Below are 16,840 nucleotides of genomic sequence, written 5' to 3'. Positions count from 1 at the left end.
AAATTGCTTACTAACGGGCAATGTGGGTTCAGATCTAGACGTAGCATGGTTGATCATCTTGTTAAGAGTTGAAACATTTTGTAGGGAAGCTTTCATCCACAATCAACACTTGGTTTCAGTGTTTTTTTATTTGGAGAAAGCTTAAGAGACAATCTTTTAAAGTCCGGGTGGGGTCGACTTTATTTGACATTCACCCACAGGAAATGGGTGTGCCTCAAGGTAGTATCCTGTCTGTAACTTTATTTTCTGTGAAAATTAACACCATCACCCAGTGTTTAACACCTGGTGTGGATTGCTCGTTATATGTAGATGATTTTCAGATTTGTTATAGATCGTCCAATATGAGTATCATTGTACGTAAGTTGTAGCTTTGTTTGAATAAACTTCATGAATGGGCAACTGACAATGGCTTTCGATTCTCAAAGGCAAAAACAGTTTGTATGCATATCTGCCAGAAGAGGTCTCCACTTAGATCCACTGTTGTTTTTGGACAAAAATCCAATTCCAGTTGTGGAGGAGACTAAATTTCTGGGGGTTATATTTGAAAGGAAACTATCTTTTGTGCCCCATCTTAAATATGTTAAAAAGAAGGGCTTAAAAGCTCTCAATATTTTAAAGGTTATTGGTAATATGGAATGAGGAGCAGACCGCAAGGTTATGCTCCGTCTGTATAGATCTCTTGTGAGGTCAAAACTAGATTATGGATGCATTGTGTATGGGTCGGCACGCAAGTCTTACTTGCACATGCTAGATCCTATACACAACCAGGGACTTAGGCTTTGTCTTGGTGCAATTAGAACATCTCCTGTAGAGAGCTTGTACGTTGATGCACACGAACCTTGTTTGGGTGCTAGACGTGCAAAGCTTTCTCTGCAGTATGCCACCAAGATTCAATCATTACCGAAACATTCTACACATGATGCGGTGTTTGATAACAAGTATATGAAGTTGTTTGATGCAAGGCCAAATGCTATTCAAACATTTGGTCTTCGTATTCAGCGTTTTTTGTCGCTTTCCAACATTGATTTAACCAACACTTTGGAAACTCCTTCATATTTTGTTTTACCACCTTGGTGTATTACACCACCTAAACTTGTGTTTGATCTTTCGCATCTGAAGAAAAATCGTACAGATGCTGTTGTATATATAAACAGTTTTTCTTGGAAATTCAACACAGATACCGTGATTAATATCCTGTGTATACAGATGGATCATGGGATGGGAATTCTGTGGCATGTGCTACAGTTTTTCCATCAGACACTATCATTTCCACGAGACTGCCTGACTTGGCATTGATTTTTAGTGCTAAAGTTTGGGCAGACATTAAAGCCTTAGAAGAAATAAAGGATTCTAGTGCATCCAAATTTATTATTTTTACTGACTCACTTTCGTGTCTCCAAGCTTTGCGCAATATGAAGCTGGACCATTCCTTAATTGGGATGGTGATACAAAAGTGTGTGTTTTTATCTACTGCCAATAAAGATGTTGTATTTTGTTGGGTTCCCAGCCAAGTTGGTATCAGGGGTAATAAAAAGGCAGATTCTGCTGCCAAGTCTGCTTTGGATTTGCCTCATACCAGGGTTGGTTACTGTATACTGATTTTAAATATAGTATTAACCAATTTATCTTTTCGACTTGGCAACATGATTGGGACGGTGCGGTTGCGAACAAGCTTCATGCTATCAAGCCAGTCTTGGGAGAGTGGCAGTCCTCCTATAGGCAGTGCAGGAAGGATGAAATAATCTTGTGTCGTGCTCGCATCGGTCATAGATATTTGACCCATTCATTTATTTTAAAGAAAGATCCTCCACCTCAGTGTGAGCACTGTCAGTGTCTTCTGACGGTGCAACACATTTTGATGGAGTGTAAACATCTGCAAGAAACTAGAAAGGATATCTTTGGTCAGAGAAACGTGATGGAATCATTTCAATTGCACCCAGAATTAGTTTTACAATTTTTACGTGATACTCACTTTTATTCAAAATCTTAATTGTATCTATCTGTGATATTTGTATTTTTTGCACAGTTCTTTACACTGTTTTAATTTCACTGTTGAATTTTTATATTGATGTTGATCATCATATTGTTTTTGCATTTACCATAGTTTGACACCCAATAGCCGATGTATTTTTCATGCTGGGGTGTTGTTAAACATTCATTCATTCATTCATTCATTCTTTCATTTCATAATCATATTTATTACACTTACAAAAAAATTTTCCCACCACCACCCCACATAAATTTAACGCTAATTATGTAAGTTTAACAAAAATCTGTACATTTGCAATGTTCCGCAAGTTAAGTATCAGAGATTACATAGGAGCCACTCCAAACATTTTATCTAACTGTAAGCCTATGGACTTTAAAAATTAAAAATGAACTTAGAATTAGTTTATATGTCCAATGGCAAAAAAAACCTGATAGGCTTAAATACAAGAATTCTTGGTCATGCAGTGAGTATTTTATATAGCTCTTCTGGCTGATTTTGCCAAGTTATTCAGATGTAACTAGGAATTAGTTTGACAGGGGCGAGTATGGACATGTACTCAGGGTTTTATCTCTAAACACAAACTGAAAGACGAATGTGACAAATATGTTTTATAATATTTTTACCAAAAAGCTAATATGCAAAATTAGTACATTTTATGAACCGTTATAGTAATAATAATAATAAAATATTTATTTATGGAAAGTAACTTAGTTCTAGTCTATTCTTACTAATTATAACATTAATAGTATTATTTACAATGTACATGTGTGTACAATATATACAACCATAAAAAATGTTTAAAGTGCTGTTCCAGATGTATGATGTATTGAGCTATATCAATCAAGATATTATTTAATATGATTAGAAAATTATAAAAAAAAATGTAAAAAAATTATATACCGGTATATTTTCCATTTAAAAATATTCCCCTGAAAAACAGAACCAGCTGAATTCGTTTCGGGAATTTCCGTAAGATTTGATCTGTGACGTCATGAAGGGAACTCCTTTCGATAGTCAGCGCCATTGTTCATTGCTTCTTTTGTGTTTATTATGGTTAAACGGCGTGTTGGTGGCGGCTGTAGCAATACAAAAACCGATAAATTTAGTCTTCACGCATTTCCTAGTAATGTTGCTGTGAGAAAGCTGTGTGTGAATTTGATTAAAACAACGTGGAAATACTGGACAGGAAGAAAATGCCGGAGACCATTGCAACAGCAGACACTTTAGTTGCGATTCATCCGAACTGGCTTGTCGGCTTAAGCGAGATATGGGAATACCATGTGTTATGGCTTTTAAAAAAAAGATACCGTACCAACAATTTTTATGCGACACAAAACAAATGACAACAAGCCGACGCCATCCACACCGGTCAGTTTGTTTTCTCATGCACGGTTCGTGCAATCATCGAGATCCGATTTGTTGTCGTTTGCATCTCGTTCATTTGTGAGATTTTTCTTTACAGTTTGTGAACATTAAAACAATAAAGTACAGACAAGTAAGTATCTATAGCCTAGTCCGTCCCATCCTACAAAAATGTAGGGGTTTTTTTGTAAAAAAAAAAGAAAATACATTAAATTAATTTTACTATACCTTCCCACAGAGAAAACCTTTTTTCATACTATGGAATGTGCTATAAGTTATTTATTTCTGAGCAGACAAAAAATAGTATTGTTTTGTTTAAACATGGACTAAAACTGCACAACTGCACACAAAAAATAGTATTGTTTTGTTATTTCCAAAACACTTTTTTTTTTTTTACGTCAAACTAAACTGAAATTATTCACAAAAAAACCCATCTTCATACAGGGATGGGACGGATTAAAAGTAATTTTTGTTTATTTCTTGAAATTACCGATATCGGGTCCACTTGACTCGTAAAATTCAAGAGTTATTTATCGTCTTTTCTACTACATCACAAGTATTAGAATATACAGTGTAGCAAAATAATTCGCACGAAAAGCTAAAGAACAAAACAAGAATAAAAGTTGTAAATTAGTGGTAAGCTGTCTCCACGACCATTTTCATCGTCATCTGTCAGGCCGGAGGTTCGTCGGAAGATGTTCCAGGTTCAAACTGAAAAGGCATTATTTGTTGTGTTGCACAAATATTAGTCCAGTCGTCATTACTACACTATTCATCATCGAAAGAAGAATCGCATGATCAATGAGCTTGGCAGTCGCTGTCGGTCCCACTTTCGCTTGCGCTTGAAGTCATCTCGTGGTAGGTTTCAGTGAAGCGCGTTCCCTTCGTGACATCATTGCTATTTACAGGCAAATATTTTTACCAAGAATTTTACTCGGTCGTTTCCGGCAGTGTTCTACGGGAGTGATGTTTTAATACTTTTATGGGGCATTTTCGTAATTATTGATTTACATATCGGTGTAAAATATTATTGCAATGAATTAAGAAAGCATTTAATTATGGAATTTGAAATTTTAGTGTATGGTCTGGCACAGCAGTTTAAAACATAACTATGCATGTTTCTAAGAAGTGTTTGAAACATGTTTTCTTAAATATATTTAAACTAGTACATTTTTTAACATCATTAGGTAACCTCTCTCCAGACAACTTCAGAAAATTAAAGCTGCAGTCTATTATAGTGGCTACAAAATTTCAAAAAAAAAATTTTTCACGTTGGTACAAAGTTAAAGGGACATTCCCGACTTTGCTGCAATTTTAAAGATGTTATCCACTAACAGACACTTTTTAACGACTGTAATTACATATCAAATATATTTTTCTGCATAAAATATTAGTGGCTGTATATTAAACATGTTTCTGATCGTTTCTAATATTTGTACTAGGTTAAATTTCATCTTTATTTCCTAAAATATTGCTTTTTCGTACGTACGAAATTATTTGAAGACAAAATCTAGGTTGGGTTTCTTACAAATATTAAGACGACCAGAAACACATTGAATATACAGACACTGCTATTCTAAACAAGAAAATATATTTACTATGCAAGTTTAATCGTAGAAATATTTTATTAGTTGGAAACATCTTACAATGCAGCAAACTCGGGATGTCCCTTTAAAACTTACTTCGAAGGTACTGAATGAAACTTTCATAGTTTAAAAGAAAGTCCTTCCTGATTTGTTTGCCGTGTGTTGAATTCAGTTCGCCCCACTGAGATTGTACCTTATTCAATGCTGGTTCATAGATAGATTTTAGTGCAAATTCAAAGCTTCCAAGTAAGCCTCTTTCTGGATGCTTAGTTAGTATTCCAAAATACACTTCCTGTAAATTGCAATTTGTAAATATTAGAAATTAGATAGAAACAAATTCTCAATCATTCAGGTTATTTAGGTGATCGAAAATGACGAGAATGGTGGTCCATTTATGCAGGGTGAAAACATAATCCTAATAACCTAGATTAAATAAATAAAAAAGAAAAAGAAAAGAAGAGTAGTCATAATAGCAACTCATAGGCTTTCAAATTCCATGTGAAACATGTTTTCGGTTCCGTGCCTTGTGATCACGGGAAACCATTGGATACTGTTTTTAGGTTCTATGAAAACAAGTGATGGGAATCGATTTTTAATATCACTGATTCAAATTATCAGAAAAATCCGTGCAAAGAGACATTCTCAAACTCAATATGAAGTTGATTTTTGACACACCCTCTCCATTATACACATGCTGTTGTGATTTTGATAGCTAAATAAAAATAATGTTTTAGATCTATACGTCACTTCCTCTCATATAAAAACATAGGGAATAGTGGGGCCTATATATTCGACTGCCACCTTCAGTACTCAAACATATGCATGACATCGACAAACGTAACCTTCTGACTACTGCAGGCAAAATATCTTGCCCGACGACACGCCAGTCAACCTACTGTACACTGTATACAGTGCATTCCCCAATTCATATTTCTTGCCGTTTTGCACACAACACTCATCGAAAAACATTTATTAACAGGAAACTGAAGACAACTCAGCTTCCGGTGTCTTTAGATTTTTTTCGGCAAGTATTTTCACTTGACAACAATGGCGGCATGTCGAGGTCATTTTCAAGGATCGATAGCTGATTGTGACAGCTATTTTGATAATAAATTTGATCACTTTACCAACAACGAAAATCACCAAATATTGGGATATGAATCGAAGTTTGTTTTTAAAAAAGAATCTGGGCAGAAAACCACTGCTATTGGGAATAATGGACATAAATACTGGACAGCTGGCCACAAATGCATGTAAGTAAATGTCGATTTTTTGCCTAATATCATAAAAATTAGAAAAATACATGAAAATAATACTTACCGTACTGATTCAACTATGAACTTTATTTTATGCATTTATAAAACACAAGTGAATATATGCAACAGCGCTCAAAGTTCTCGACCAACTGGTCGCATATGCGACTGGATTTTTCACGAGTGCAACCAAAATTTACTACCAAGTCACACGAGTGCGACCAAACAAAATAACTAGTTTTGCTGGTTTGAAAGTGGCCACTCTATTGACGCATACTATGAAATTCATAGTCTTTAAGTTATAGTCAAGTGACCCAACGTTTTGTTAATCTGCACATGATTCACAACAGAATCATAATGCTTGGTTTGGCGACGTCATAAAAAATACCACCCTTTGGCCTACTGCGCTAAGGCTGAAAAGAAACAGCTTTCGCTGAACATATTTTTTAAGCAGTAAGTTTAAAATTTGAGATGTACCTTAAATAGGATATCAACTCAGTTTGAACAAAGTTCTAATTATGTATACCGATTTAATCGGTTTTATTAGGATCTTGATGACGGTTAATAATAACTGGAAATGAAATAACGCCAAATGACTACAAAATCACGGTAACGCGGTTCAAGACGTTTCTTACAAATAGGCCGTATTTTCTGTGTGGCTCCATTTGCAAGTCGACACGTTCACGATTTTAAAGACCTTTAGTTTAAAAGCAAGTGTAACACAATGCACGTGGCACTGTTAGATTTACTTTAATTTTAACGCAAAACCTGAATTGTAATGTCTACATACGATCTGATCATCACGTCAATGTCTGCAAAGTTCTGACCCAGATACGTATACGTTTCATCAATTGGCGTCTGATGATTGGCCAATATTTATAATTCGGCATCATGTGACCCATCAGGTGAAGGAGAGAACTGTTACAGTTACCGTCATTCTGATGGTCGTGGAAGCTTTGCTGTTAATAAACTTGTATTTACTCTATTGTTTCAATTGTGATGTTTTATATCATTAATATCAAAAAATAAATTAGCTATTAAGAAGTACTGGTAGAACTATAATCATTACATTCTTCTATAGCTTACTACTATAGTATTCATTGATGATCTGGGGAGTCGGAGTTGGGAGCCTGTTGGGGTGGTGGGGACATGTTTTGGTCCCCCCATAATTTGTTTACAAATAGGTTGTTTTTTTCATCTTTATTACGGATTATATGTTTAATTTTTACTCAAACTGCTCTCTTTACCAGTTTCAAAAATCTCTCATTCGGAAACGCTCCTCCCTCAGTGGCGTAGGAAGATGCCAAAAAGTGTGTGTCGGGGGGGGGGGGGGGGGGGGGGGGGACGACACACTTTTATATTTACACACTTTTACACTATTATAAAGCAAACATAAAGCAAAATATCTGAAAAGTGAGGGGCACATGCCCCCTTCCTCCCCACCCCCTCCCCTGCTTCTTACGCCAGTGCCCCTGTCTGCATTTTGTACACGATGACCACCATCCCCCTTCCAGGAACGTAAAAATTATGTACTTTATGGATGCCCCTATGAATATTCATCAGTGCTCCAAACTTATTCCCCAGTGCTCCTAAAATATATAACTGTGCGCCTAAAATTAGAATGTTAGGAGCACAGTGCTCCTATAGCATTTTTCAAACTTTGAGCCCTGTGCAAGTAAAAATTATAAACTTGTATCCACTCACTGTGTTTTTTGTCCAAAATTAATCCAGTAGTCTACAGGTTAAGACAGTGACAGTAGTCAGAAGGTTAAATATTTTATACAAAAATACTATTTTTTAACCACTATATTTAAGAGATACACAACGAATAATCAGTGTTAGTGATTTTTGTTTAAATGTGTAACACGTTTGATTTGAGCTCATGTTGGAACAGATTCAGGTATACCTGAACCGGAATACTGAGAATTTTGGTTATCACAACAATCCGATTGTGTCGAAAACATTCTCCATGTGTGATATCAGAAACATAATTTAAAAATAATAATATAATAATCATAGTGTGATATCAGAAACATAATTAAAAAATATATATATAATAATCAGTGTGATATCAGAAACATAATTTTAAAATAATAATATAATAATCATAGTGTGATATCACAGGGCTGTGTGTCGCCTTTTTAAAACTAGTCATCACTTGCAATGTACACATCACGGATAAATGGTGAAGAACTTGACGAACACCTATTCATATATAATAGTTAAGTGTGAAGTTTCTGAGAGTTTGAATTGACTGGCGCCAAAAAATCGTGTGTCAGGCTCATAGATACCGGTAGACTGTCTAGCTCAGACAACACCCTTGTCTGGCACTAATAGTTGGTCTAAACATGCTACTGACTGTAGAAGCATATTGTCAGGCGTTGAAGTGCCCGTGGTAAGCAACCACTGTAAATTCTATAAATACATATATATTTTTTAAACAATTGATAAGGTGCAGCAGATAAGCAATTTTCACACCTTCACGGATACTAATACCCATTCAGTTTGACAACTTCACAGTTAAGAAACTGTGGTATCCATTTATTGCCTCTGGGTAATCTAAGCTTGACCACGGTACATTAATCTACTAGGACCAGGCTTCGAAATTCACGACAGCTCCACAGCATTTGCCGTACTGCCTTGTGCCTTTGCCGTGATGCCTCAAAAATACCAGTTACTTTACGGCTATGAATAACCATGCCCTTTTAATTACCTGCCGTGGTGCCCCTTTTGTGTATGTTTTTTTTTCTTCAAAACTTGTATAACCCTAACTTTTATTTTAAAACATTAAACATGCAAGAATTCGATGTAACTCGGTAGTGTTTATATACAGTTTTTTGGTCATGTATTATAATTGCACATCGAACGTAACAAATGATAAATTACGGTTGAAACGTACAGCATTACGGGGAAAAAACCCACAGTAAATTGCCGAAAGTTTTAACGTCGTACATTTATGGAAAAAAACGTAAATAGCCGAAAAAGAATCCCGGGGCAATTTTTTTTTTTAAATAGGCTAAACCATGCCTAGAAGAAAAAGAAGACTAAAGATGACAAAAATTGCCAAAACTTTTTCAATATTTCAGGTAAAAATTATTATTATTATTATTAGCTATTTAAATGTCAGCTGCATTCAACCAGACTGAGTGGAAAAACATCCGCTAGACTGGTTTATGCACTTCATAATAAACCAAATGGCCACGTTGAGCACCAGTCAAATAGTTCACGAACGTTAGACAAACGTTTGATGGCTGAACTTGGGGCTGTTGTTATCGATATTCTTCATGACAAATTTTGAAATTATATTTTTAAAAAAGTCTGTCCCGTCATTCTATAAAAAAAGGTTTTTGCTATTAATTTCAGTTTTGTTTGACGTAACAAGAAAAGTAAAAGTGTATTGGAAATAACAAAACAATACTAATTTTGTGTGCAATTTACAAATCAATTAGAAATTAATAACTTGTAGTAAATTTCATAGTAATAAAAAAGGCGTTCCCTGTGGGACGGACTTATAGTTTTAATGTTTATTAGCCTATTTAACGGACCCATGCTAAACTGACTCAAATTAATTTATTCCCAATTAACTGAAACACTGAAATAAATGTGAACTGTTTAATGTTTGTGGTTATTCTTGAATATTCCGTTTATTTAATTATTACCCATGCTCAGCAGTTGATAGGCCTATACATCACTGGCGTAGGAAGCGAGGAAGGGAGTACTTTGTAGCAGCATCAATGGTTTATATATTAATTTTATACGTGTGTCTGTGTGCCCACCCACCCCACTTTTTGGTATCTTCCTACAGGCTACACCCATGTATATTAACAAATTCTGGGTACTAGGCCTAAGCAGTAGCCAACAACGAAAATCGTACCACGTCTTCTTCAAATGACCTTCACCTTTGCATGCGGAAAAAAACGCGATGACTTGTAGTCTGTGCATGTGGTATCGAGAAATCCTGGATTGTTTTGTGATCACATGTTGTTTTTGGAAAATAAACTTACAATGTATGAGATGACTGGAGTTACGATAATACGATATATTTTCCTCTATAGGCCTACAGTATTTAGCAGTTTGTAATTAAAGCTGTTTAATCACCACACACGTTACCGTACTGTCATGTGATCTCATGTGTCACCAATTACCGTGGTACCTAATAAGAGCACATTTTAATGATTCCAATTTCAAACAAATTAGTTATGCTCATATCCATTCAACGTCCAGGCATGTCTAGTCTGGGTCCAGTCTCTAACAACGCCAGTGATTGGGTCCAGGGCACGGCGTAAGAAGGTGCCAAAAAGTGGGGTGGGGGGGGTGTATAAAAACCATCGCTGCTGCCCCCCCCCCCATGCACACACCCCTCAACCTCCATTTAACACACACACACACGCACACACATATTAATCCATAAATGCTGAAAACATACTTAAGAAAATAGGCCATGGTGTCCTCCGACAATGTTTACGTTTTTGTGGATACGGTCACATGACAGAATGGGATTTCTCTCCACATTTTTTATTCTATAATTAAATGGGTTATTTGGTTAATCTTATTACAATTATGTTTGTTGGAGAAAAATTTGAAATTAGAGTGGATTTTTTTTATTATTGTTAAATATAGAATTTACAACAAAAATAATATAAAGATTAAATTTTTTAAAACCTAAATGATTTGGTTTGAACATTTATTTATTTAATTATTTGTATTTCAAATAATTTAACACTGAACATTTCATCCCTTTTCCTAAAGCTTTGATTGTATTGTTCTGAAACGTAATACACATATTCTCTTGGTAGTCTCCACAAAATAGTAAAGATGTCTAAACTTGTAAAAACGTTGTTGTTGTTGAGTTTTTTTGTGGGGTTTTTAATTAATGAGATTGTAAAATTGAAATAGAAATCTTGATTGGTTAAATCTGAAACTTAGTAGGCTTACCTGTATTCTACAGTGATTCTCTGGAGATACCTTCACAAACTAATAGATACAATTAACAGATCTACTTTTATTATAGATTATTTTATTTTATTTCTTTAATGTTAACTGTCCAGCCATTCAAATATAATTTTCTTTCAGTCATACTCCATCTGCTCAGATGGTCCGAAACCAGTGGACTTTGATCCATTACCTGCTGTAATGAGATGGAACAGCAGCAGTGTTTGTTCAAGGAGACCAGATATATCATAATCTCTCTCCACCAAAGTTGTCTTTAAGGACACCACAAAAAAATTAAAATACTGTTTTATTTAATGACTCCACTACAATACTTTGATTTATTGATGAATGACCAATTTAACAGAATTACAGATAAATGTATTTTTTCTGGTTAAATTGACTTCCTAAAAAAAGACTGCCTTGGTGCCCTTTGAAAATGTATGAACGTAGCCTTTGTGCCTTTTAGGTTAGCCTTGGTGCCCTTCATTTCCTAGATGTTTAAAGGCTATTATAGCCTGCCCTTTTAACAACGGATTTCGAGGCCTGTAGGACAATACTCTGCAGGGAGTAGTTATTAAATGAAATGAGAAGACAAACTTGTGAGAGAATGAATTCTAAACGGTTAAATTAGTGCTGTTCAATTACATTTCATTATTTCTAAAGGAGGCAACGTGGAAAGGTGGATGTTAAATTTTTTTATAGAGAACATATCCATTAATTAGCAGTACAGACGGGAAAAAATACTAAAAATTAAAATACAGATTGTAAAAGTTGCACCTGTATTAAGATAACTTCTTTTTGCGTTTTTTGGATTAAAAATTCAAGTCTCCCTGCTGTCAAAAACTTCGCCCTCTCTAAAGTTTGAGAGAGAAGTGACTTCGCTCTATGATTTTGTTCTCACATGAGGCCTGTATCAGAAATATAATTTAAAAATAATAATATAATAATAATCATGGGAAACAAAATTTTGGTTCTGTGATTTTACTATGACAGCCAAAGTGAAACATAATTTTGTTCATCGGACCGGTTTTCAGTGTTTATAATTGGTAAATTTCTGTGTTTTCTGTAAATGTTCCAAATCTGTTAATCGTAAACTTTCGTCGACGAAAACTACAAATTCCGGTCGAGACACAATAAATACAAATCAAAATTTCTGATAGAAATACGACAGATTGTTGTTATTACACATTATACTGGAAGCAAAACTTAATATTTTGTTGAATATCTAAAATGAAACATCAATAACCGAGCGATGCTTGACCAGTTTGCATGTTATGCCAATGTCTAGATTACGTGTAGCTAATCCCGTACAACAAGGCATTCTTACCCCACTTCCCCCGGGTTAGGTTAAGTTATTAAGGTAAATAGAAGCTGAGGGGTGGATAGGTTCAGAAATCGTTCCACCCCTTTATTTCGCGCCTTTGATAACACTGCCAGAGTGGATCTTCGGCTCAGTGATCATGGCAGTCAACAGTAAGACAACATCTTATTGGCTGCAGTAAAACGGTGATCTCTGTTTATATTTTTTAAGCCTAATGAAACACAATGTTTCCGCTTATTAGACACCACCCCACACTTGAAAAATGTTTTATATCGGCATCATACCAGTATTATTTCACCCCACCCCTAATGAATTTTCTGGATCCGCCACTATATATATACAACAAACATGATTAGGATAGTTGGGATGGGGAAAAAAACACTGGTTCCGAGGAGGTGGTTCATGAACTACAATCCAAACATCTCAGGTGTGCACTACCGACTCATATTATTAAAAAAAATTTTTTAAATAACTCGTAATACATAGGTCTACAATTACTTCAATTGATAGTGTTGGCTGGGACATAGACATTCACGTGGCATTTTCAATTCAACAATTATGCAACCAGTCTTCCTCCCTCAACATTTTGTAACACGTCATTTGACCTACCGCTACAAGTTACGAACGGCTCTGACAGCGTTATTTCATTGATCTTGTTGATAAAAAAAATATATACAAACTCTGACGAAATCTGTCATTACAAAGGATTTTATTCCAAACGTGGGATGCCATAATAAAGATAATAAAAAACCCATAATTTTAGACCAGTGTATGCATGCAGAATTCCAAGAGTAAAAATAATCTGACCCCGATAGCTCTGATTGGCGAATATGCCAGAGTACTGCACATCAAATCACATCATCTTGGTCTGTGACTTTCTAACAAACGAAACAAACATTAAATAGTCGGCAATGATCATTGATTACTGTTACTATAGTGTGTACATATATACATATCTAAATAACATATGCACATTCATTAAACTCTGGTTGAACTACAAATATTTAAATGGAGTTTTAAAGATAAAAAAGAAAAATAATAGATGTAAAAAAAAAATACTTATAGGCTTATTCCTACATACCTATTATCATTTCTTTTCCTTCTTACTATTCCATCTAAAAAAATTTTTTTTTTCCCATTTCCGTGACCTCACGTAAGCTTAGTAGGCTAACAGTTACGAACTAATCAAGACAATTTTACCGACATCTCTGATTTCCGTAACTAGTTCATTTGTGTAGGCTACAAAAGCCACTATTTAATTCAATCCCTTTTCTCTTTTTGTCATAACCATATGAACAGTATAAATGAGTTATCCTTATCAGAAATTGTGGTCTATTACCTTACAAAAGCGGACTGTTTCTAATTAATAATAAATTAAATAGGCAAAGTTTTCATCGGATTGGTACGTCTTCAAAGTTGTCTATTAAACCTGTGTTTTCCGATTTGTATAGCAAAGATAAGTACCAGTAATATATTGGGCCCATTCCACGAAAAATGATACCTCTGGAGTGAAATTTTTGTTCCCCTGTTATGCCTTTATTTTTCATATAGAATTATTTGTTAATAATCAATAAACCATAAAATACTCAGGTTTTAATTCAAAACTGTGTCATGTGACCTGGCGACCATCTTTAATTTGTGCTATTTCCTCCTAATAATAGAACCCAAATTGCAATGAAATCTTTTTTCAAAAATGTCATTAAAATTGGATGAATGTGATAAAGGTAAGTATTGCCTTTTGTTTGTAACATCTTAATGGTAATTCCCAAACAACACAAATTAATAAATTTGGAATAGATTTTTATGAATAAAAACTTGAACTTATTGCATGACCTCGTTGCGTCAGTTACCTTTTGAAGCTTAATTTTAATATTGTCCTCCTACAGGTAGTACTAAACCAAATAACTTCCGGCTGGGTCAAAGTTCGAGGTGCACCCAACTTTTGATAGAGATTGGTTATAAATGTGAGTGTGTTGGTTGTAAAAAATAATAGTTTCATCTGGGTAAAAAAAAATTGCAATTTTATTTCATCTAGTACCAATGTGTCAAGTAGCCTTGTGCTTGAAACATGTATGGGGTACCTGTAAAAAAAAGTACTCGAATTTTGTGCGAAACTTGGGTAGTCCTAGACACTACCCGTTATCTCAGAAATGAGCAGCTTGACCCCCATTTTTTTCTGATTCACTTTAAGTGTAAGGGGTGGTAGTATTTATATTCGTGGCGTTTATGTCGGTTGATACGTTGCAGGTAGGAGTTTTAGCCACATGTTACTATTGTCGTCTATGGGATTTGATTTGGTAGTATACACCCTATAGCACATATTCAGTGCATAATAAAAAATATTATGATTTTGTTATTTTATTTAATTAAACTATACTGTGTTGATTAATTAGCCATCACTCGATCATGCAAGTTCACAATGACCTTGACTGTGACAATAATCTCTGTACATGGCTCTGAATGGAGTTTGAATCAAAGTTAGCACTGAAGAAAAGTTGGTTTTGGCCTATAATTCATACTGTAAAGACTTCAATAATTTCTTTTTACATGGTATTTGACTTGCCATATACAACTGCTCTTAAATATGGTATTATATATAGGCAATCTGAACTAAGATTTTAATAGCAATTTATTTTTATATTAAAAATAGCATGTGCCAATAGTGGGTTAATGTTTCCATTAACATTGTTAATTTTTTATGTATGAAATTCTGAAAACTCAAATTTGTAAAGAAGTTGATTTTTATTGTCATTTTGACATATTTATAGGGTGCTAAGTTATATTTTAGACAAATTTGTAGTTTTATGCAAAATTTAAAGTAAATTTTAAGAAAAACTTTACCAAAAACATAATTAAATTTGTTGTCACTATTGTGCCTTCTGTTCTTATTTGTACATAACAATAAGGTTGTTAAAACATATACTTAGATCTCCAGATAAATTTTTTTTTCTTAATAATCACTTAGTTAGCTCTCATGAAAAGCATTTTGAGTTTATACTAGATTCAGAACCAATTTTTTCAGATTTGATTATCTGCCTTGGATTAAGTTGATAATTTATTTTATTGTTAAAGCTGTATTACCTAATGTTACTAACTAAATAAAATGCTGGATTACAGATTGTAGGAATACATCTAATGTACATATTGTATTCATCCGGATTAGAAAATAATGCAAGAAAATAGATGTTCGGGTAATTTTGTCATTTAAAAATAGTTTTTTTTCAGTAATTAATCAAAAATAAATGTGTTTAAAGCTGCATGATTATTCCAGATATCACAACTATAAAAACCTCCAACTACAGTAGGCTATAAATAAAATATAGTCAGGAATATTGGTGGCTGCCAATAGTTTTGATGGTTCATTATGAAAATCAGCATGGCCGATGGATTTGAAATTTCCACACCTGGTAACTTGAAGACACCCACACCCAGCATACAGGATTTCCTCTCAACACTAATGTTCAGGACATTAAGTCATTACTTCATACAGGTACAGTCATGTTTGTGTTTCCTTCCTCAGACAGTGTATTTTTTTAATACTGATATTTCTTTGATGTGCCTGTTAACGTCTTCATAATCTAGGGGTCAATCAAGTGCATGTGTTTTAATGGAATTCTTTAAAGGGGTAGAGGTACTCTGACTATCTTTGTTGTCTCTACATATATACCTGAGTACACACACCCAACTGAAAGTAAATATCTTCAGGAGTTTTATTTTAAAACATTTTGTTGTTTAAATATAAAACTATATGCAATATATATGCTTTTTTAGGTGTACATTATATTAGGTTCCACTGTAGAAACAAGTTTCAGTGAGGTTGTCAGTTTATGTCAGAATACACCAGATCCTGGTTGTCATAAAGACACATAGCTGGACACTTTTTGAAAAATGTATGTTATCAGTATAGGTATTACTAAACCAAATAACTTCCAGCTGGGTCAAAGTTCGAGGTGCACCCAACTTTTGATAGAGAAGTGAACACCACAAGTCCTGTGATTGGTTATAAATGTGAGTGTGTTGGTTGTAAAAAATAATAGTTTCATCTGGGTAAAAAAAATGTGCAATTTTATTTCATCTAGTACCAATGTGTCAAGTAGCCTTGTGCTTGAAACATGTATGGGGTACCTGTAAAAAAAAGTACTCGAATTTTGTGCGAAACTAGGGTATTCATAGACGCTACCCGTTATCTCAGAAACGAGCAGCTTGACCCCCATTTTTTTTGGATTCATTTTAAGTGTAAGGGGTGGTAGTATTTATATCCGTGGCATTTATGTCGGTTGATACGTTGCAGGTAGGAGTTTTAGCCACATATGTTACTATTGTCGTCTATGGGATTTGATTTGGTAGTATACACCCTACAGTGCTACCATATATTATATTTTTTTATATTCTCTTA

General features: G+C 34.4%; 1 protein-coding gene across 1 annotated transcript in view; it reads right to left on the bottom strand.

Annotated features, from left to right (window-relative positions):
• LOC121386244 (dynein heavy chain 8, axonemal-like) overlaps nt 1–16,840 on the bottom strand; it is a 240,158-nt gene that overhangs the window by 199,350 nt on the left and 23,968 nt on the right. Inside the window, exon 6 of the mRNA XM_041517077.1 lies at nt 5,035–5,230. Coding sequence (XP_041373011.1) covers nt 5,035–5,230 — 196 coding nt within the window. The remainder of the gene's footprint in view (nt 1–5,034; nt 5,231–16,840) is intronic.

The sequence above is a fragment of the Gigantopelta aegis genome, chromosome 12 (assembly GCF_016097555.1).
Source record: "Gigantopelta aegis isolate Gae_Host chromosome 12, Gae_host_genome, whole genome shotgun sequence".
NCBI lineage: Eukaryota > Metazoa > Mollusca > Gastropoda > Neomphalida > Peltospiridae > Gigantopelta > Gigantopelta aegis.
This window is presented reverse-complemented; position numbering and strand designations above follow the sequence as displayed.